Consider the following 24399-nt stretch of genomic DNA (forward strand, 5'->3'; position numbering starts at 1 on the left):
AAGGCACAGTATTACAGTTGGAGATTATGAGGGTGAATATATTAGTAGAAATATCAGTTATTGGTATGACTGAATTGTTATAACGAAGAGACTTATAAGGTGAAGGAGGAGATTATAGTTTCCTTGTATGTTCAGATATTAGAAATAGAGATGATACATTCAGGAGGTAATTGATTGTGTGACCCTAACGTGAACGCTTAAGCAACTAGTAATTTCTCATGTTCGAATCTCCCTATATGGGTTTATTCTGAGAGGTTTTTTCCGGAATAAGTAAAACGACAATCATATTTTGGCACCACTATTGGGGAGTGATAATAGCTTTGACTATTAGGAATTAATTACCAAACGTGTGAAAACTTGACAATGGAAGATGATTTCAGTAGTGTTTGAAGCAAGATTATGGTTAATAAAAATGAGAGCATTGCATCGAGGAAAATAAATCAGTTGAGAGAAAGACAGAGAAGAGCGCAAGGAAGGAACTTGCTTAGAGACGAGCAAGAACGTAATCTTAAAAAGAAGTATTGACAGAATTAGATTAAACCATGGTTGCAAGCTTGTCGGCGCATTCGAACATATCAAGAATTGGACAGACTGTTAATTCTGCAGTCGTATGTACAGTTAGAAAAACTCCCAAGAATACTCGCAGGAAATTTTGTTAACATTCCAGTGGAAATCTTGAGGCCGTTAACTGAAAGAGAAGGAGGCGTAGAAGAATTTGGTACTCCATTGGATATTTTTTCAATATGGAGTACCGCTGAAACGAGCAATAGTGGCTCTTCAGATTGGCACAAATTGGTCGCTAAGAAAGATAACTATATTGTATTTCAAAATCCAACGTTTTTACCTAAAATTCAACCAATAAAACTAATTGCAAAAAATAACAGTAAATCGAGGAGCACTGAGAGCTCGAAAATTAGAATAAGGGAAAACAAAGATTATTTTAAAATAGAATTTAGCGGAATAAGAAATTCAATGACGTCCGGAGGACCAACAATTTTGATTGCAGTTCAAATGGATGCAGTGGGCGATCGAATGACTAGCGTTGCACCATTACCTATTTTTCAGGGTTTGCCAGGTGCGGATCTAGATCAACATTTGTCTCAATTCTTAACGGCGTGTGTAGCCAATAATGGAAGAACAAAAGACATTTGGCTGAGATGGCTGTCGACGACATTGAAAGACACAACGTTTGAGTGGTATAACCACCAACGTGTGGGATAATTTATCAATTGGGAAGTTTTGAAAAATAAATTTTTAGCCCATTTTTGACCAATTGGTTTTGAAGAATATCTTAGAAAAAAATTAATGACCAGGAGAATGGTATCAGGAGAAGCGGTATAGTCATATTATGGTTGTGTAGCAGATATACTTCGAAAATGGCTAAATAACCAAATGCCAAAATAGTTTGTATTCTCCATATTGGTTAATGAACTACACCCACCAGAATTGAAGATGTTTGTAAAGGTGGCCCAATCAGCCACCATTGCATCATCTCTTGAGCGAGCAAAAGTATAGAAGAAATGTCACTATGATCAGAACTTAATAGTTCGAGCCACGATGATTCTATCTCAAGGAGGTTATCAAATGACAAATTGGAATAACGCATCAGAAAGTTATATGAGAAAGAATGATTATGGTACAATTCCACAGGGAATAGTGGATGTTGTTCCATTGCAAGCTGTACCACCATCATCATCACATCCATATGGGCTTTATTTCACGTATCAAAAATCAATATCTAGAAAGGAATTGCCAAATACATTGGTATCAAGGGATCCCAATGAGTCATTTCTGTTAATATTGACGAAAAAAATAGATGAATTGGTTGTGAATCTGGCCAAGGATAAAGAAAAAAAGTATAAACCAACTAATATGCATCCCAATATCTAGTGTAGCAATTGTAAGGGGCAAGGTCATTTAGTAATAGAATGTCCTTCACCTCCCCAAATGACTATACAATGTACCTTTTGTGGGGGCAAGCATATTATCACCAACTATTGGAATTTACGGAAGCAACAACAACTCAGTAATCAGATAATGACTCAATCAACTTTGTGGGATGTCAATCAAGTACAAACAAATAATAGGTTTGGCTGGAATAGAAATCGAGCGAATAAACAAAACAAGAATTATTCCAATTTCTTAAACTCTGAATTTCACCAAGAAGGTGTATCCAATACTCACGGATTGGCAATGAATCAACTAGGATACCATCAATATCTATCTATGACGAAGCCAATGCTAGAGTCTATAGTAACAATGGGTCAACCAAGATCTCTTACTCATCCGATATGGAACAGACTTAGCCGTTATATACTAGTAGAGACATCCAATATCCCTGAAGGAGTTGGCAGGAGACCACTTCATTGCTATCATTGTAGGCAAATCGGACATTATGTGAGTGAATGTCCTAATCCAAGGGCTAGTGATGACTATGTTCCAATATGAGGAAAATGTAAGCAGTCTGGTCATACTTATCAGTAGTGTAATGTGTCCTTTAATTATAATAATCGGGACCAGCAAATGTAAACAAGCCAACCGGCGGAAGACAAAGGCCCTGTTCAACGAGACTCATCAGTACATCGTATCGAGGTGGTGAATGCAGTGCTTACTAGAGGCCAACAAAAGATAAGAATCCAATTCAGGACCTGAATGAATCAATCGCAGGAGATCAAGTAGTACCGTCCACGTGGCTAAACGAACCATTATCAGTATTGGGACATATCCCAATATTAAGACTTCAAGAGACTGAGAAATCTAATTTGGTTTCACGTGCCAATTTACCGAGACTATCCAATCTAGGTCCTATTACGGGCTTTGTACCCAGTATGAGACATGATTCGATGGCGAAATCCAATGAGGTCCCAATTACAGAGGCTTCGATTCCATTCCAAGCAGTTTCAATCTCTACACAGTTTTGAGAAATGTCCTATCTATTAAAAGATCCTCTCGAGGGCAGAAATTCCAAGGAAGCCCCAGCTGCTATTCCAATTTCGAGTCCAAGGCAAAAGAATATCTTATCTCACGGAGTTAAATTCAAACCAATGAAACGCAAAAGAGCATTGGAAATTATTTTCAATATAGAACCCTACGACATTCTGAAAGATTTGGATGTTATTCAGCCTTCAATTACAATGAAGCAACTTTTGGCTAGAGCACCGGAATATCGATCTACATTGAATTTAGTGCTAATACGACGAAGATCCCGCACTAAAGAAATTCATGAAGTTAGTTTAAACCCAGATCCGGGAGCACCAACAATTGATATATCAATCGATGGCATTTTAATTCTAGAGATATAAGTCGATGCTGGCTCTAGTGTGAATTTATTGAACGCGGTTACAATGGAGGACTTGGATCTAAAGCAATTGCTACCTATGACATTGGTCTTACGAATGGCAGATGATAGTCGGATAAAGCCAATGGGAAACTTATGCAATATTGCCACTGTAATCGTGAAATTGACATACAAAATCGATTATATTGTATTCCGATTATAGAATTCTACGTTATTGTATCCCATTTTATTGGGCAGACCTTGGCTTTATCAAGCCAAAGCTAAGAACGATTGGGACCGAGGTACATTGATAATTAGAAAAGGCCAGGATCAGATTATTTTATAGATGTACCCAGTACAATATCATGGAGAATCTCAATTGTCAGAATTAGAATTTACATCAGAAAGTGAGATTCAATCGATTGAGGAAGATGTCGATGCTATAGGTTCACCGTAATTTGGGGTAAGACAAATCACTTCAATAGCAAAGGCAGGAGTCTACCAATGTTGAGGTCCCGATGAATATTTGTTTCATCAGGAGGATTCGACTAACTTGGATCATGCTATTGCCAAATGGATGAATAATTCTGCAGTCAATAGAGTCAACACATTGGAACCAGATTTGGATGGTTCTCATGTGTCGAATAATACAAGATATTCAGATCAAGAGAAGACAATTAAATCAGAGGTTGTTGAAGACCCTATGTGTCAATCTATTAACTTGGGCACCAGTAAAGTGCCAGAGCTAATTAAAATATATGCCGATATTATAGGTATAGAATTGGATGCTTTGAAACAGTTTTTCATCCATCACAAATCTGCCTTTGCGTAGTCGTATGTGGATTTGAAAGAGATTTCAGTTAAGGTGTGTGAGCACCAGATCATTCTGGAGGAGGGTGTTATGTCAGTTCGTCAAAGACAATACCGGCTTAACCCAAAATATTCTCTTTTAGTGAAAGAAGAATTAGATAAACTTCTCAACATGGATTTTATTTATCTTATTCTGCATAGTGCATGGATGTCACCAATCATGATGGTATCGAAGAAGAATGGAAAAATCAGGATATGTCAAGATTTTCGAAAGTTCAATGGGGCCACCAAGAAAGATTACTTCTCATTACCTTTCATGGACAATATGGGTAACATGTTGTCATTATCACCAAGTAGTAAAAGAATAGGAGTAGGGTATCAGTTAAAGTTATTCTGTGGTGTTGTTTTGAGTTGGTAGGAGTGCCATTTTCTTGTATTTCTTGTGTTTTTGAGAGTAGTAGTTCCAAATAAAAGTTAACAGTGAGGAGCAACTCACAAGTGTCAATTGAAGATATTCCAGAATGGATGAGTTAGCAATAATAATTGGAATTGAGAGATGTCCAGATTGTGAAATTGGAAGCTCAAGTCTGTGAACTAGGCGAGTACAATAAAGACCTTTCAGCTCAGTTGAGATAGGAGCCAATGGAAGGATTTGAGGAGGACGAAGATTTACAGTTGGAACCAGAATCGGTAGAACCAATAACAGATACTATGGCAATTGATTAATTAGATAGGCCAAAGGGATCACAATTTTTGTAGAATTTTGTTAGATAATTTTTAGATAGGTATCAATTGAGTGTTTGCGAGGATGCTGCACAGATAGGAATGGGGCTATGTAGAATAGATATTAATTCGTTTTTGAAAGATATTGATAAAATATATTAATAGTCCATATAATAGGAAATTTAGGAGGACAGATGAGTGATTTAGTTATTAAAAGTGGTTAATTATAGAATTATGGTTAGAATCTGGAGAATCACGGGAAAGTATATAAGAGTTGTAGAAGTTAATTAAGATGCCAGAGTGTGAGAGTCGTAAGCCGAGGGCCATCACTGTGATAGTGTGAGCTGAGGTAAGCTTGGTGCTATCTCTTTTCTTTTGTTTTTTATTTTCTTTGAATAAGAGGATTGAGAGTTTCTGAATATTGTAAAGTGAATTATGGAATGGAAATGTGATTGGTATTATTTGAGAAGAAAAAAGATTAAATGCTGAAATCTGGTTGTAGTTCAGTAGAGAGAATGAGTCTGTATTTGTGTGAAACACTGTAATATGAATGGTAGTTCTGTGTGAAGAATTCCAGTGATTGGAACGAGGATAATTGTGTGCTGAAAGCTGTGAGGGTGCAGTATTATAGTTGAAGATTGTGAGGATGAATATATTGGTGGAAATATCAATTATTGGTATAACTGAATTGGTGTAAGGAAGAGACTGATAAGATGAAGGAGGAGATTATAGTTTCTTTGTGTATTCAGATATTTGAAATAGAGACAATACATTCAGGAGGTAATTGATTGTGTGACCCTAACGTGAACGCTCAAGTAACTAGTCATTCTCCATGTTCGAATCCCCCTAAACAGATTTATGTTGAGAGGTTTCTTCCAGAATAAGTAAAACGAGTAATCACATCAGTATTGGGACGTATCCCAATATTGAGACCTCAAAAGACTCTGGAACCCAATTCGGTTCTACGTGCCAATTTGTTAGGACCATCAAGAACGATCCCAACTGACCGACTATCAATACTTGTACAGCCCAATAAAAGAGCTTACACATTAAAGAAACCTTTAGTAGTAGAAAAATTGATGAAGTTACTAGCGGTAATCCCAATCACCAAGAAGGAATTGCTGCCGAACAGAGTAAAATCAAAACCAATGAAATGCAAAAGAACATTGGAAATTACTCTCAATATGGAATCCTACGACATTTTGAAGGATTTGGATGTTATTCAGCCTTCAATTACAATGAAGCAACTTTTGGCTAGAGCACTGAAATGTCGATCTATATTGAATTCAGTGCCAATACGACGAAGATCCCGCACTAAAAAAATTCATGAAGTTAGCTTAAACCCAGATCCGGGAGCACCAACAATCGATGTATCAATCGATGGCATTTTAATTCTAGAGATACAAGTCGATGCTGGCTCTAGTGTGAATTTATTGAATGCGGTTACAATGAAGGACTTGGATCTAAAGCAATTGCTACCTATGACATTGGTCTTACGAATGGCAGATCATAGTCGAGTAAAGCCAATAGAAAACTTATGCAACATTGCCACTGTAATCGTGGAATTGACATACAAAATCGATTATATTGTATTTCAATTATAGAATTCTACGTTATCGTATCGCATTTTATTAGGCAGACCTTGGCTTTATCAAACCAAAGCTAAGAATGATTGGGGCCGAGGCACATTGATAATTGGAAAAAGTTGGGATTAGATTGTTCTACAGATGTATCTGGTACAATATCATAGAGAATCTCAATTGCCAGAATCAAAATTTACATTATACAATGAGAGTGAATCGATTGAAGAAGATGTCGATGCTATAGGTTCATCGTAATTTGGGGTAGGACAAATCACTTCGACAGTAAAGATAGGAGTCTACTAATGTGGAGGTCCCGATGAATATTTACTACATCAAGCGGATACAACTAACTCGGATCATGCTATTGCCGAATGGATGAACAATCCCGCAGTCAATAGAGTCAGCACATTGGAATTAGATTTTAGTGGTTCTCATATGTCGAATAATAAAAGATATTTAGATTAGGAGAAGACAATTAAATCAGAGGTTGTTGAAGACCCTGTGTGTCAATCCATTAACCTGGGTACCAACGAAATGCCACAGCTAATTAAAATACATGCCGATATTATAAGTACAGAATTGGATGCTTGAAAACATTTTTTTGTCCATCACAAATCTATCTTTGCGTGGTCGTATGCAGTTTTGAAAGAGATTCTAGTCAACGTATGTGAGCACCAAATTATTTTGGAGGAAGGTATTATGCCAGTTCATCAAAGACAACACGGGCTTAACCCAAAATATTTCTTTTTAGTGAAAGAAGAATTGGATAAACTTCTCCACGTGGATTTTATTTATCTTGTTCCGCATAGTGCATGGGTGTCGCCAATTGTGATGGTACCAAAGAAGAATGGAAAAATTAGGATATGTCAAGATTTTTGAAAGTTAAATGTGGCTACTAAAAAGGACTATTTTTCATTACCATTTACAAACAGTATTTTGGATGCAGTGGCCGGACATGAATGTTATTCATTTTTGGACGGATTTTTGGGATATAATCAAATTAAAATTACCGAAGAAGACCACTTGAAGATTACGTTTACCATAGATTGAGGCACATTTGCCTATAAAGTAATGCCATTTAGGATATGTAATGCCCCGGCTACTTTTCAATGGGTAATAACACAAGCGTTTCAAGATTACCTACGTTTCTCAATGGAGATATTTCTGGACGATTTCTGCACCTTTAGCACAACAACTGAACATTTAGCATGCCTAGATAACTTTTTGAATCAATGCGACAAGTATGGGATATCTCTAAATTCGGAGAAGTGTTAATTTGGCATACCATCGAGAAAGCTATTGGGACACATTGTCTCTGTTGAAGGTATCGCTATAGACCTCGATAAAGTTACTGATATATTGGGTTTACCAAAGCCAGATACGATGTTGGATGTACGTGGTTTCATTGGCCATGTCAGCTATTATCGGCATTTTATTGAATCATTTGTGATTATCTATCAACCGTTAATCTACTTATAAAAAGAAACCCCCGTTGGATGGATCTAGCCCAACATGGACTAAAGACTGTACTTTTGCATTCAACGAATTGAAATGGAAATTGATATGTGCCCCAATTCTTGTAATACCTTATTGGACAGAATCGTTTCATGTCTATGTGGATGCGTCCAATGTTGCTATTGGATCCATTTTCAGTCAAAAGGATGAAAAAAGATTAGATCATCTCATGCATTATGCTAGTCGACAATTTGTTGCTACAGAACAAAATTATAATACTACTAAGCGAGAAGCCTTCGGAATGATCTACTCTGTACAGAAATTTTGCCACTATTTACTTGGATACCCATTTGTGTTCTACGTTGATCATGATGCACTTAAGTACATGATAAATAAACCTCAATTGAGTAGACGAATTGCTCGATGGGTGTTACTTCTCCAGGAATTCAACTTTACGATTAACGTTTGATCCGGCAAAAAACATGCCAATGCGGATCACTTATCCCGTTTATCTAATATACTGGATAATGAGCAGATAAACAATGTTCTTTTGGACGCACAACTATTCGTTGTGAATGTCATTACACCCGAATATGGTGAATTGATCCAATATCTAACGTTTCAAACTTTTTCCATTTCTTATAATGAAAAATTAAAGAAGCATCTGATTTTAAAAAGTGCATCATATACCATGATTGGCAATGCCTTGTACAAACAAAGGCGAGATGGAATTTTATGCTGTTGCATCTTTCAAAGTGAAGTTTGTATAATTTTGAAAGAATGTCATTTGGACAATTGTGGAGGACATTTTGTGGGTGATAGCACCGCATGTAAGGCTTTAATGGCTGGATATTAGTGGCCAATAATTTTTTTGGATGCACACCAATATGTTCGTCATTGTTATCCTTGTCAACAAATTGGTCACCCTACTAGAACTTCTGCAATACCATTGGTACCAATTTTGGCACATACACCATTCGAAAAATGGAGTATTGACTTTGTCGGACCAATTGCACCTACCTTTTGAAATGGACATAAACGATATATTCTCGTAGCCAGTGATTATGTCACCAAATGGGTGGAGGCCATGGCAACAAAAACTGATAATACCAATAGCGTAGTAACATTTTTATATGAAAATATTATCACTCATTTTGGCTGTCCAAAAGAATTGGTTAGTAATCGCAGCACACATTTTATTAATGCCATAATTGAAGCATTAACAGTGAAGTATGAGATCAAGTATCACAAAACTATACTTTATCATCCATGAGTCAATGGATAGATCAAAAAGATAAACGATATCCTATGTAAGATCTTAACAAAGACTATTTCAGGAGTGGGAACCGATTAGGATACTAAATTGTTTGCAGCTTTATGGGTGTACCGTATTGCATATAAAGTAACTACCAATTCTATTCTATTTCAATTGATATACAATCAGGAGGCAATTCTACTAATTGAATTGGAGGTCCAAAGTTTACGAATTGCGTTGGATGAACATATGAGAAACAAAGAATCTCTTCAATATAGGTTAGTCTAATTGGAGAAATTGGATGAAGCTAGGGCTACGGCTCTCTTGATCATGGAAGCTACACAACGCCGCAGAAAGAGTTATTACGATAATAAGTTATGACTGAAATATTTTATGCCTAATGATATGGTCCTACTTTATGATAGCCACTTTAACAACTTTTCCGATAAATTTCAAGTATGATGGCATAGGCCATATCGGGTGGTGGAAGGTTTTTCTAATGGTTCCGTTTAATTGGAAGATTTTTTGGAAACCCAATTCACAACGAGCGTTAATGGGAATCGGTTACGTCTATATTATATGTAAATCCGGGATGGATTTACTCAGTAGAGGGAGGAAGTCTCCGTAATAATGATTATCGATAGGATTAAAAAGGTTGTGATAGTTAGGAAATGATTGTTGATTAGTTTTGGATAGTGAAACTGACTAATCAAGAAATTAGATATTCTTGATTAGACGTGAAAATAAGGTATACTGGATTAGATGTTCTTGATTTGAATCCCGAATAAGCAGTTAGGAGCGAGACACTCATAGAAGGTTTCATTGTTACAAATTTCAGACATTGTGCTTTGAACTGTAAGCTTTACGACAACAATTAGTAGTAGTATTAGCGCGAGGAAGTATTGAGAGTTTGATTTTCACAATATCGATGGAAAAAACGAAGAGAGCACCGGAATGATCAAAAAGTCGATGCAATGTGAGGTCTCAATACAATCTGGGATTTCCGTCTCTTGTAGTTATCACCAACATAGAACCGATGAAGTTAGATATCTGTTGTTCATTGAAAAGGCAAAAATATTTTAGAAATGCACAATTATTTACGTTTTTGTGACGATCGGATAAACTACTACCAATTGATGTAGAACAAGTGGCAAAATATATAAAAAATTATGATCCAGAGGATGGTTTGAGTGTGGTAAGAGGAGTCTTGATTAGAATAGATGAGAATATCTTACACAAGGTCTTGCATTTACCAATTGGAGAGCTTGAGGTGGAAGGAGATGCGTCAAATGATTTTAGGCCAAGAAGCTACTTCAAAAGAGGAATGTCATCTCTCAAGCAAAATCAAGGATAGAAGGTACAAAGGGCACTTACGTCTGAACTTATGGAATGGATGCGGTTCGTTCAGAAGCAATTAGCATTGAATTGGCATACCACCTACATGACAAAGCGATTATTATTTTTAGCGATAGGAACACTGAAAGGCATAGTATTCAATTGGGCAGCTTATGTGGCCACAAGGATACATGCAAAAATGGGAGCTAAGTGGAAGGCGGGGAAGTTTGCTTCATTATTATGTTTCAATTATGTAAACTCAGTGATTGAGTATACATTGAAATAGGAATCTCAACCAGTAGTTCCAAGTTTACAAACGGGAATAGTTAGTCCAAAGGTAATGGTGTATGAAGTGAGAGAATCCAGCAGAGCAGCAGAATGAGAAGTAAGACCAATATCTACACCAGAGCGAGTTTCAATTCGGTCAACAATAGAAATGATGACACCAATATCAGTTTCAAGGGAAAGCAACCAATTAAGGTTTCAACGGGGTGTAACGGAAGGATGGAATCTTAAGGAAGTTATATTGGGTCAAATTTTCCAGCTGCAACTTACGGTGAGTAAGCTCAAAGATGAAGGTAGCTTAAAAAGGCAAGTGGAAGCAAGCAAGAAAACAATATTGGAACAAAATTATAAAATCAGGGAACAAAAATAAGTCATCAAGGTAGAATCGGAATCCAAGATGCAAGTGAAGCGTGAATTAGATGAGAGAGTGGAAAATTGATCAAAGGAGAAACAGAGGATTCAACATATCCTAAAAAATCAAAGGTAAGAATTACTACAAACTTGCAAATTATATAGATTGGAACAGGAGAAGATGAACGCTCAGTTGAAGATGGAACAAGAGAAGAAGGAGGCATTGGAGCTTAAAAAGAAATAATTTGATGACTAATATTAAAACAAAATGGATGAATTACAGGCAAAAATTGTTGTTTTGAAGGAAATAGTAACAAAATTGGAGAGTAATTTGGTCAATATTGGTTAGTCATAGACATTTGCCTCAACGGGAGTAAGAATTGGAAAATTGGAAGAGAAATTGTAATAGCAGCAGCAACAACTGGAAGCTAAAGATGCCAGAATCTTTCAATTGGAAGCTCAGATTTGAGAATTGGGAGCATATAATGAAGATTTAATAGTTCAATTAAGGGCAAAGATTTAGGACGAGTTGGAAGAAGAAGATATAGTATTGGAACAAGACCAAATGGAGCCAACGCCAAAAATCAAAGAGATTGAACAATCCAATTAAAAAAAAAAAAAAAAAAAAAAAAAAAAATGTTTATTAATCATGTGTTTGCGGGGACGCTGCATAGTTAGGAGTGGGGCTATGTAGAATAAGTAGTTATTTCCAAATGTAGATACCTAGTGTATAGTGTAAACATGGATAGATAACTGTTGAAAAGATGGTTCAGCAGGTAGAATGGATGAATAGTCAGGAAAAGTAGTTATCATTTGTAGTATAGGAGTTGGTATCTTGGGGTAGTATAAGGAGGATGGGAGAGGGGAAGAAAATGCCAGACTACTATAGTAGTGAGCTGGGAATAAGCTTGGTGCTATCTCTTCTTCTTAGTTTTCTTGTTTCTTTTGTGTTAGTGTTGATTCTAGTGAAGAGGATCAATTTAATGAATCAATGTTTGATTTACAAAGTTATTTATGGATCATTGTTTATCAATTGTTGTGAAAGATTAATGATGTATAGAAGTTTTCAGTCATTGTTTATCATAAGTTTGTAAGTTTAGTGGAAAGGAATTGTAATCGAAGGAATTGTCTCAATCAGATTTTGTGGATTGGAAGTTGTTTGTTCTAGGATTTGGATTGTGCTTGTGTGTTCGTGAATTAAACAGGGTACTGAAATTGATGTCGTGATTGTTATCGTATTGATATGAGAGAATGGACAATACGAAAAAAAATTAATTATTCTTTGGTATTGTAAGCATTCAGTAGTAGCGGTTAATTGTGTGACCCTAACAATTGGAGCTCATATATATGGTCTTTCCTTGTGTTTGAATTTTCCTCTATGGATTTATTCTAGGAGGTTTCTTCTAGAATAAGTAAAATGATAACCACAGTGGGGCACTTAATGAAAGTTTTTTTCAACATTTTGAATATTGTTGTTTGGGATGTAACTACTAGAGTGTAGGATTTACTTCAGTAAGCAAGAAAGTAGTGTTAGTATAAGTAAGAAGTGCGAAGCAAGTATTCCACAATGTCAATGGAAAGAGTGAAAAGAGCTACGGATAGACAGGAAAGCTGCGAAAATCTGAGAGCTAAGAACAATTTGAAGTTGCCGTTCTTAGTGATTCTTAGTAATATAAAATCAATGAAGTTGAAAGTCTATTAGTCTCCAAAAAAGTAAAGAGATTTTAGAAATGTTTAGTTATAATAGTTTTTTCAAAGGTCAGATAACTTGCCGCCAATTGATGTAGAATTGATAGAGGAGTATATAGCAAATTATGTCCCGGAGGATGGTTTAAGTGTTGTTAAGGGGAGCATTATTGGGATTGATGAGACTACCTCAAAAAAAGTATTGTACCTCTCAATTGGTGAGCTTGTAATAGATGTTGAAGTATCCAGTGATTTTAGACTAGGAGGTTATTTCAAATATGGCATGTCGTTGTTTGAGAAGAGTCAAGGTTGACAAATGCTAGAAGCACTTATACCAAAGCTTATAAAGTAGATGTATTTTATTCAAAAGCTGTTAGGCTTGAATCGACACACCACATACATATCCAAACGGCTATTATTTGCTACAATAGGAACGCTTGAAGGTATAGTATTTAATTGGATAGCTTTTGTAGCAACTAGAATCCATGTAGAGATGGGAGTCAAGCAGAAGACAGGAAAATTTATATCTTTGCTTTGTTCCATTTATATGCACTCTATGATTGTATATATGTTGAATCAAACACTACTACTAAGGGAAAAAAATATGCCCTCTCTAGTACCTCAATGAAGTGTTTGGAGTTTAACGGCACTGACAGCTAGTTCAAGGATCATAATGCACAAAATTAGAGAATCAAGTAAGTTGTTGGGACAAGAGGCTATACCAAAGATTACACTAGAGTAGATTCTAATTTGTTTGGCAATCGAGGTAGAAGCTAAAGTTCTAGATTTGATGGATATAAACAAGTTAGTGTTTCTATGAAGTAGAACACCGGAAGGAGTGAATCTCAAGGATGTCATATTGGCTGAGATTTCTCAATTACAGCTCACGATGAGTAAACTTGATGGAGAAAAAAATTTAAAGTAACAATTGGACGTAATCAAGAAAGAAATATTGGAGCAAAGCCACCAAATTAAGAAACAAGATCAAATTATCTAGAAAAATGTGGAATCCAAGTTGCTATTAGAGCATAAATTGGAAGAAAAATAAGAAGCTTGGAAAAAAAAATAAAAAATAAAAAATACATTCAACGTATCGTGGAAGGTTAAAGGTAAGACCTAATCCAGATTTGCAGTATATCAATGTTGAAATGGGAAAAGACAAAGTATTAGTTGGAAATGGAACAAGAAAAGATAGTATTATTAGAACAAAAAAAAGAGACATTAGATGACTAGTATAGAATTGAAACGGAAATATTACAAGCAAAAATTGAAACCTTGAAGGCTATAGTGATAAAATTAGAGGATGATTTAGCTAATATTGATTAATCGCATATATCTATTCCACTCATTTCAACAATTGATGAATTAAAGGAGAAGATGAGGCATTAGTAGTACCATTTGGAAGTGAAAGATGTCAAAATTATAGAGTTAGAGGCTCAAGTTTGTGAATTAGGAACAAATAATGAAGACTTATTAGCCTAATTGAGAAGAGAGCAAATGAAAGTATCGGAGGAGGATGAAGACTTATTATTAGAACTGAAATCAGTAAAACCACCTACAAAGAATGTTAGGATTGATAAATCTAGCAAGCCAAAGGATTAAAAACTTTGTAAAGGTTTTGTTGAAGAAGTTTGTTTTTAACAATTCTGTATTTATGAGGACACTGCACACTTAGGAGTGGGACTATATAGAATCAGTAGGATATTTTTTGTTTTACAATACATAATATGTAAAATTAAGAGAAGCTAATAAATTGATGAATGGATAGTTTAGAAGGCAGGAGGGATGATGTAGTCAAAAAAACAGTTATTATTGGTTGTATAGTAGTTGGCATTTCAAAAAAAATATAAGTAGTTTGAAGAAGAAGTAGATGGGGCCAAACCATGACAGTCATGAGTTAGGGTAAGTTTGGTGCTAACTCTTTGTTTCTTTGTTTTCTTTGTAGAAGAAGAGTAATTGATAGAATTTAAATAATATGAAGTAAAATTCTAGAATAAAAGAAAGATTTGATTTAGATGATGTCAAATGAGAAATTAAATTTATTATGTACTGAATTATAAGTAGAGGATTGGGAAGTTGATGAATGAAGATGTTTGTAGAATATAGATATGACTGGAAGAATTATAATGTATTAATTTTTGAGAGTTGAGAGTGTGCCAAGAAGAAGTCTATGGAGTTTGGAATTGTGTAAAGCAAATTACTAGGATTCATAGTTAGTTTTGGAGAATTCCAATAATTGGATAGGGAATGTTTTATATAATCTTTTTAGATAGTGCAATATTATCTATTGTTGTCATGAGTTAAGAAAAGAGAAGAGATAGTGAATGGATAATATAGAATTATAGATTGTAATATTTTATTTAATAGAATATGAAAGGCATTGTAGCTTTCTTGATTATTTTAGTTGATCAAGAGACAGTTAATTGTATGATCTTAATGTGAAAACTCATACAAATAGTCTTTCTCTGTATTCAAATCTCCCTAGATAAGTTTATTCTGATTAGATTAATTTAGAATAAATAAAATAAAATTACACATCCACAAAGAATTATTTTTTTTCTTTAAAAATAAGATAAGAGCTCTTATTGGAATTTTTAAATAGCATATGTAATTTTTAGCCAAGTTCTTCTTAATATATCCTTGTAATGCAATGAATTCATTTTTTGATAAGTTATAAATTGGTTCAAATGGTAGTTGAGCTTTTTTTTATAAATCAATTAAAAAATTATAAGATTGATGCTTTGAAAGATTATTTGCATTTATTTTTTTCAAAAACATCCTAAAAATCTTCATACTGGCTAAAAATATTACTTAGCATCTTTTCACTATTAAAAATAGGTGTGGTATATATAACAAAAGATGATTCTTTTTTTTTTGTATGTCTGAAAGATCTTGCTTTTATTAGTAAGAATTTTGATATATTAGACTTATATATTTCTAGTACATTCAAACTTTTTTTTTACTTAATGAGAGATTTAAAATATATTGTATCAATTTGCATTAGTTCCTGCCTTTATGAATAATTTTCTAAAAACATAGGAGCTACCATCATTACTTGACTTATTCTTTTTTAATTAAATTTGTATTCTTGACTCCTTTTAAATAGTTAATTGTTACATGCAATGGCTTGAGTAATAAATTATTATAAAAAAAATTCTTTTGATATTGTCAATAATAAATCTTTGATATTAACTTTCAACCCATATCAAAATTGATTGATAAAGACTTTGTTATTTTGATCTATGTTATAAGTAAGGTTTTGGAATTTAATAATATATATAGTAGTTAATTGCAAACTTTGGTGTAATAATAAGAGCTTGGTCTTTAATACTCTTTCTTAATTACTTTCTCTACATGTGGTGGTAAATACCTTAAGGAATAAATTTAAATCATAAAAGAGTCATGAATCTTTTTCCATCAAAGGTAAAAATTAAGAATTTCTATGAATCCAACTTAAATTAATCCATTAAGTTATTAGAAAAGATGCAACTTCAAATAGACCTTAACTATTGTAAAAATCCTCAAAATTTTGAGCTTCTTCCATCAAACTTCTCAAGCATATTAATCTTTGTCTCTTTATGCTTATAGAAGTAAGACTTTTTAAATTTGGTTGTGAGGTCAATCTATTTTCTTCTCTCAACTACACGATATCTTAGCATAGACTTTGGACTTCTTCCATAAGTGTAAAAATAGTGCTTCTATAGATGATATCTGTGATGTGTGAAATTTCTATCCTTAAAGTATTAACAAGCTTATAAAAATCTACAATTATTGTAAATCTATTTTTAATTCTACCAAGAGTAGTATCTATGATTTTTCTTTCTATTTCAAATAACTTAATAAATCCACAAGTCAAATTAGAGAAGGATAATTTTTAATCTCTAATATTGAATGAAAATTTCCACAAAAGGAGTAATTTACTCTTTTTAAAGAAAAAAATATTATTAAAAAAATAAATATTAATTCAAGGTGGATAATTCATATTCTTTGTAATATAATAATAAAATTTAAATTATCTATTTATTTCTAAAAATAAAATAAAAACAAAAAATTATCACTCTTGTCAATTTGTTAAGGACATAAATCCAAAAGAAGATATATAAACAAATCAAATAAGTATCAAAAAAAGATAATAAAATCCTAATAAAAAAATATATATTTGAAAAAAATTTAAATGGTTATTATCAAAGATTAGGAATTTAGAGACTCTTGAAACTAGACTAGAAGCAAGAAAAGACTTGAGAGGAGTGAAATAGACTTCACTATTGCATGTAAATATAATATCTAAATAAGAGTTATATGAAAATGTTCTATAGGACCACCAACATTGGTTGACTTTGCTAAACAAATTTCTTAACTTACAAAGAAAGTATTTTAGATGTGTGCCACATAATTACCTTGTTTCACAAGTTATCAATACATGTGACACATGAAAAATTTGTTGACCAAGTTTCTAACCTACTAATTAATTACACATAGGTATAAAATCAAAGCAATAACTATAGAGCTTCTATGAAGCTTCTTTAAAATATCTTATGAAATTAATCTATTTTTATGTACTTCTACTTAAGAATATAAAAAATTATTAAAATAAATATCTCTATCTATGAAACTTTGATTTTTCATGGATTTTTAATTGATACATAAGTTAATTTTTTTTTCATAATTTAATTAATTATTACACATATTAGTAATTTCTAGAATAAGCTAATTATATGATATACATATAAAAAACTTGTCTTATAAGATAAGACATGTGTCTCACAATTTGGACATAGGTTGGAGGTCCTATAGAATATTATTACATAGTTCTTAATTAGATAGTATATATAGAGGCAAGAGTGAAGCCTTCTTCATTCTTGTTACCATCTTTTTAGTCTTTAGTCTTATTTTAAGACTTTCTAGTCTCTTATCTTTGGCAATAGTCATTCTAGTTAATATTATACTATATATGAATGATTATTTAGTATTTTTGAGTTACACAACGGTATCTTGATCTTTCAATTTTTTGAGATTCATGTCCTTGATATATCCTTCATTCTTCTACTAATTTTTTTAATTTAGTTTTGATGCCAAATTTTGTTCTTTGTCCAACTTCAAATTTTTGTATATCAGCCAACTACTCCAAATACACATGTAAATGGTATCCAATCTTGTTTCAACAATAAAATTTGATCTACAATTAATGGTTCTATTAAAAATTGCTTGACCTTCTTAGATGTCAATTTTGAATATAAGAGTTATATTAAAAAATTTATATACATAAATAATAATTTTTTTCATCTTTAATTTTGGCCAAAATAGACAACCTTATTGATGATTATTTTTTTCTCTAGATTTGGTTTATTTATAACTCTCTTCTAGTAGCAACTAAATCAATAATTATTTCAAAGTTGAAAAACTTCCTACACTAGTATAATTCTATAAGAAATAACCAAAGCTATCAAAAAGGGCTTTTATTATAATTTGTATAAGTTCTACATTATCAATTTTGATACCTATCACAAGGAATTGTATTATAATTTGTACAAGTTCTACATTATCAATTTTGATACCTATCACAAGGAATTGTGTTAGTATTTGCTTGAACTACAAGAAATAACTTAAATTCATGTATTCTCTAAAAAGATATTATCAAAAGCCTATTTTTTAAGTCAAACTTTATGTTGTTGATATCTATCTCAAATATCCAAATATGAATTATCTAGATATATAAACTATTATAAAATATCATTGATATTTCTTTTATTTTTTATATATATATATATGTATATATTTATGTATGTATAATTATTTATATAAAATATATATGAACCATATTTAATAGGAATCAAATAATTTCTATATATAAGAATATAATTTAAAATTTAGAATATTTTAAAAATATCTTTTCAAATATTTTAAATAGATCTTTTAAAAATTTACAAATTATCTTACCTAAAATACAATCAAAATCCTAATTTTCTTACTATTATTAATCTATCTTTACTCACATTAAGAACTCTGAATTCTTTGTTGCTATAAGGCTATAGTGTATGTAATGTGGACAAAATGACCAAATTAAAAGCCAATATAAAAATGGATGTATTTAAATCAAAACGGTTTTAATTTTATTAAAAAATTATAAAACAATTGCATCTAAAATTTTTCGTGATCTTTTGCAAATTATCCTTATTAAATATTTAAATGATAAAATGAACAAAAAAAATTCAACTTGTAATCAATCACTAGCCCATAAATTAGACATACATCATATTTTATATTCAAATGTAAATTTTTAACTAATAGTAGATAAACAAAATACCCACTTGGGTTGTTGAATAAACTACGAAATGTTAAAATAAAATAAATCCAAGAATTCTATTTGTAAATTTATCTATCAATATCAAATCACGAAGTTGAATTTTTTGATATTTTATTTTTTTGAACATGAAAGAGTCTTTATCTTTATTCTATCATTCACCAAACACAATTAAAAAAAATTCAGCTGACATCAGGGCAACCAACCTCTAAACACAAACGTGCCATCCTTAGAGGGTTTAAGCTCGATTGCAAGTCAAAATCAGAGTCAGGAACCTCTGAACCACTGGTAGTGAATGAAGAGATGACACCAAGATATAAACAATGCTTTAACGAAACAGTCGTGCAAACCATTAAAACGAAATTCAACGCACACACGCACACACACAGAGTACCTTCAAATGACGGATCAAACTGTCATGCTCATCGCAGTCTATTCCAGTCACAATCGTCTTATTCGCATGGTTGCATGTAATTGGATGGGGAGCTCATAAAAACATTTATTAGTTTGACCACAAAACATGGTTGAATGAGAGGTGATAAATATAAAATGTGAACCCACAGCAGAGGTCAACGCATTAACTTATCAAACTTATCCCAAGACACAAGATAGAATAGTAACGAGTACAGTGCAGCTGACCAAGTAGCCCTACACAAGTCTAAGGAGTTCGGGAATAAGGAGTTCACAAAAATGAACTAGGACGACCATGGATGATGTCATCTGGACTGTCAAAAGCAAGAGGAATCTGCTGGGACGACATCCTGTGTTAAGTATAAGTGCAGACTTTGCATCAAAAGTTTGTCATCAATTCCATTCGGATCGGTCTGGAGCAGCATTGCTGAAGTGGAGTACTGCAACATTTTGTATCATTTTATGTGGTCTTCATTGCGAAGCTTCAGTTTTTTTTCTAGGACAAGATGGGGGAGTTGCCAGCTGCAGCTGTGAAACGGACTGCCGTGGTGATCTTGCTGCTGGCGATGACTACCTCTTCTCTCGGTAGTGCTTATCTCCATGTATGCTCGTTTCATTGCAGTAGCTTTATGCGAGCGACCTTGGATTACCGTGATTACTAGTGACGATCATGTTGACATTTGCTAATGGTCATGTTTGGAATTCGCAGCCGCGACCATCACCGTCCGAAACCAATGTTCGATTTGGATCTCGGCTTGCCAAGAGTCCTACGAAAAGCCTGCAACCTGCTTTGCGTTGAGGCCGAAGACTGGGTCACGCAAGCTGAATGTTGGTACGGTCTGGAAGTCGGGTGTCATTTGGGGGTTCCGCAGCAGCAACGCCAATGTTCAACAAGGAATACTAGCCAAGCCACAGGCAAACCTGGCTGAGCTCACTCTCGGGTTAAGCAAAGTGGACTCTTACGATCTAAGCAATAAGTTAAGCCGCATTTTACAATCTGCTGGCAACAGAATAACCAAATTCAATATGGCTCACACTGATCAACTGATGGACATGCTTATTCTGTACTGGTGACTTTGGTGACTCAGTAGCGTTGGTAGCCTCGAAATATATCACTCACATCGTAGTTTGGAATCGAGACATGCAGAATGCGTATAATCTCCCTTTGATGATCCACCCAACTTTCACGAACGGGGGAGTTCGACAAGGACTACACTGCGGCAGTCCCAAATGCACCATCCCCAATCTGACTTCCTTCTGCAAGCCACCAAATAAATTGACCGGCCCACCAGGAAATGGATGCTACAACGTGGTAGGGCCCACGACGCCGAGTCCCACTACCTCAACTCTGGCATTCAAGAGAGCATGTCCCTCTTCCTACTCGTATCACAAGGACGACACAAAATTCAACCCAGGTGTGGTGTATGGCTGCAATAATGGCAGCAACTACGAGGTCGTCTTCTGCCCATGAAGACCCAAAGCTTGGTGCCCGAGAGCCAGTGGCACCCAGCGTCAGCGCCACGCCGTCAAATTCACGTAGCATTCGGTCAGAGCAGGTTTTTCCACCATGAAATAGTGCGTAATTAGAGAATACACGACGATTGAGACAGGAAGATTATGCAGAGAGAGAGAGAGGGAGAGAGAGGTGGGGACTGTGTGTTGATCTGCAGTAAGTGTGTGTGTTTTCCAGTTCATCGAATCGGATATGTCAATAAAATTCAATGCAATACAAAGAGTTGTTGAAACCTTCCCACTTGCTATTTGTGTTGTGTGCACCTACTAGTCTTAGAGTCCGATCAAGGTTCCATTTGTAAAAGAGCTGCGGATTCATATTAATAGCTTCTTTATATATATATATATATTTATATGTATATACATACATATATATAAATACAAATATATCTAGATTATTATATATATACCATTAAAATAAATAATTAAAAATGAAAATAGAACAAGTTACTTTGTAGAGATTTTCACCTTATATAAGTTGCTAATGATAAAAAGATGTACTCTTTGTATGTAAAAATGCATTCTATAAATAAGAAATAGGCCAAGGATCAATAATTAAGGTCAAGAAGATAATGATCAACTTGGAAATATTCAAAGATTAGATTAGAATGTAAAATATATGCTATAGGATATCTTTGAGATAGATAAGTTGGTAAAAGATTTTAGAAGCATGAAAGACATGTTTATCTTAATAATGTCCTCTTGAAGGCTGTGAAAATTACAATGTCTTATTTGATAAGTCAGCAAATAATAATTCTTATGTTGAATCTATTGGTTGTTGATTCTCCATTTCTTTAATACAACAAATACATAGAAACTACAAACAAGGATAGAAGATAAAATGCTATCTTTCTTAAGACTTATTTTTTTTATAATATACCATATCCATATCAGTAAATTGAAATATCTTATTTTTTGTTATGGAAGGTTATGAAGAGATATGTGGAATATAAGATGAATCTTTATAGACTCTAATAGATGTAATCAATAGGTAATATAATTGATTTATTTATAAATAGAAAATGGCTTCATTCTATAGTAATCCAACTTGTCACAAGGACAACTAGTCTTGATATTGTGACAAAGTAATTATATCTTATTTCCAACATGGAATTGAGGTTGTTCCTTATAATAGGCATCCGCATTAGTCTTTTGTCGTTCTTAAGGTTTTTTTTAATTCTGCCTTTATTGTTGTATGGAGCTTAGATAAATAATTTTTCAAATCTTTTATTACAAGATTATTAAATTTTAAGAAGTCAAAAGTATCTAGTTGTGGATGATAACCATTATTACAAAGAAAGATATTTATTGAGTAGGAAAATGTAACAAATTATTATACACAAACTTTGCCAATTATAAAAGAGTTGTTCAATCATCTCAATGATACTTGATGGTATATCTCAAATATTATTTTAAAACTTGATTTACTTGTTCTATTTGTCTATCTATTTTAGGATGAAAGATCAAAGATAGTTTTATATCCACCCTCAATATGTTAAAAAATATTTTCTAAAACCTTGATACAAATTGAATTCCTTTCTCTAATATAATATCTTTTTATAATCTATAATAGCAATAGATGTTATCAAAGAAAAGCTTATCTATTTCTTTACTTGTGATATGTTTTATATATGGTACGAAATATACCACCTTGATAAAATAATCTACTATCACAAATATAGAATCATATAAACTTAAGATTAGAAGATTTATAGTAGAATCTATAGAAATAAAAGACCATGATTGTTTTGAAATAGATAATAGTTAAAGAAGTCCGTAAGATCATTGATGAGGAGTTTTTTACATTGAACAAATGTCATGTGATTGTATAGAGTCTTTAAGTACCTTTTATATTTGAAGTAATGAAAAATCTTTAGATATTAATTCCAAAGACTTTATTATATCCAAAATATTTAGCTACTTAAAAATTGTGATAAGCTTGAAGAATACATAATTGTGCTTCACCTTTTGAAACATAAAATTATTCTTTAAAATATAATAGATTATTTTTACTACTTACAAATAAAAATACTTTAGCTTCAAGCAAATCATTCTTTGTTGATGAAAAATTACATCTCTTTCTTTTGGTATAAAATAAAAATATATAAAAAAAATATTTAATTAATTTTTTTTTTAAATCAATAAGTAATCTTGATGAAGATATGCTCTAATAAGCTTGGCAAAATTTCAAAACATATATTGACATAAAGTAATTGAGATAACTAAACAAGAAGCGCTTATAAGATAATGATGCCATATTTAAAATGAATCTACAATTGCAAGAAGCTTTTTATTGTAGATCTTGTAGTTAATTTTGGCTATTGAAATTTTTTTAGAATAAAATGCTACTAAGTAGAGTTTATCATCTACTCTCATTTGTGACCAAAAAACTTTCATAGTAAAGTTTGATGCATTTTTTTCTATGAAGAATGTCTTGAAAAAGTTGGCATGATACAAGATTGGTGTAAAAATAAATGTTATTTTTAAGGCTTCAAAAGATTTTTTAGCTTCTTTGTTCCACTTAAGTTTGTTTTTATATATCATGTATATAAGAAGAGCCATAATTTGAGAAAATTCTTTATAAAGATTTGATAATAATTAACAAATCTCAAAAAATATTGTACATCTTTGATTGTTTTTGGAATCTTTGAATCTATGATAGTCTGAACTTTTTAAAAATCTATCATAAGGCTATCATTTGAAATGATGTATCCTAAGAAATCAACTTGAGTAATGTGAAATATATACTTTTTCATCTTGATACGTAATCCTACATCTGTTAGTTTTTGTAATACACAATAAATATGAAGTTCATATTTTTTAATATTCTTTGAATAGATTAAAATATAATCAAAATAATTAACAATAAAATCATCTAGAAATTTATAAAAGATATCATTTATTATATATTAAAAAATAATTGATATATTTGTGAGTCTAAATGACATGATATTATATTTAAAATACCCATACCTAATTTGAAACATAGTTTTTTATTCATTTTCTCCTTTGATATACACTAATTTATATGTTTCTTATATATCTATTTTTATATATATCTTTTATTGATTTAATTGATTAAGAAGTCCTAAAATCAAAAATAGAGGATACTTATTCTTGATGGTGATCTTATTGAATCTTCAATAGTGTACACATATTGTTAGGGACATAGTCCTTAGAACCTTCTAGAGACAAGTTTCTAGAACCTTCTAGAAGCAAGCCTCTGAAACCTTCTAGAAGCTTCTTAGTTGATGGAAGTTTCTTGAGAAGCTCCCTAGTTGGTAGAAGATGTTAGGGACATAGTCCTTAGAACCTTCTAGAGACAAGTTTCTAGAACCTTCTAGAAGCAAGTCTCTGGAACCTTCTAGAAGCTTCCTAGTTGGTAGAAGTTGCTTGAGAAACTTCCTAAATAGGA

At 32.8% G+C, this 24399-nt stretch overlaps 1 protein-coding gene across 1 annotated transcript; it reads left to right on the forward strand.

Moving 5' to 3' along the window:
• The first annotated feature begins 19724 nt into the window (after positions 1–19724).
• LOC112287045 (uncharacterized) lies at positions 19725–20557 on the forward strand. Its single transcript, XM_024529655.3, has 2 exons — positions 19725–20057; positions 20182–20557. Exons 1-2 carry the CDS (start codon positions 19979–19981, stop codon positions 20544–20546), a joined length of 444 nt encoding a protein of 147 aa, XP_024385423.1. The 5' UTR covers positions 19725–19978; the 3' UTR covers positions 20547–20557.
• The last annotated feature ends 3842 nt before the right edge of the window (positions 20558–24399 follow it).

Source organism: Physcomitrium patens, chromosome 9, assembly GCF_059467195.1.
Source record: "Physcomitrium patens ecotype Gransden chromosome 9, ASM5946719v1, whole genome shotgun sequence".
Taxonomy (NCBI): Eukaryota; Viridiplantae; Streptophyta; class Bryopsida; order Funariales; family Funariaceae; genus Physcomitrium; species Physcomitrium patens.

What these genes read in the sequence shown, in the direction of transcription:
- LOC112287045 (XM_024529655.3), top strand. Translation starts at nt 19,979, where the DNA reads ATGGGGGAGTTGCCAGCTGCAGCTGTGAAACGGACTGCCGTGGTGATC. An exon ending in GATGACTACCTCTTCTCTCG is followed by an intron (nt 20,058 to 20,181) that starts GTAGTGCTTATC and finishes TGGAATTCGCAG; the next exon opens with CCGCGACCATCACCGTCCGA.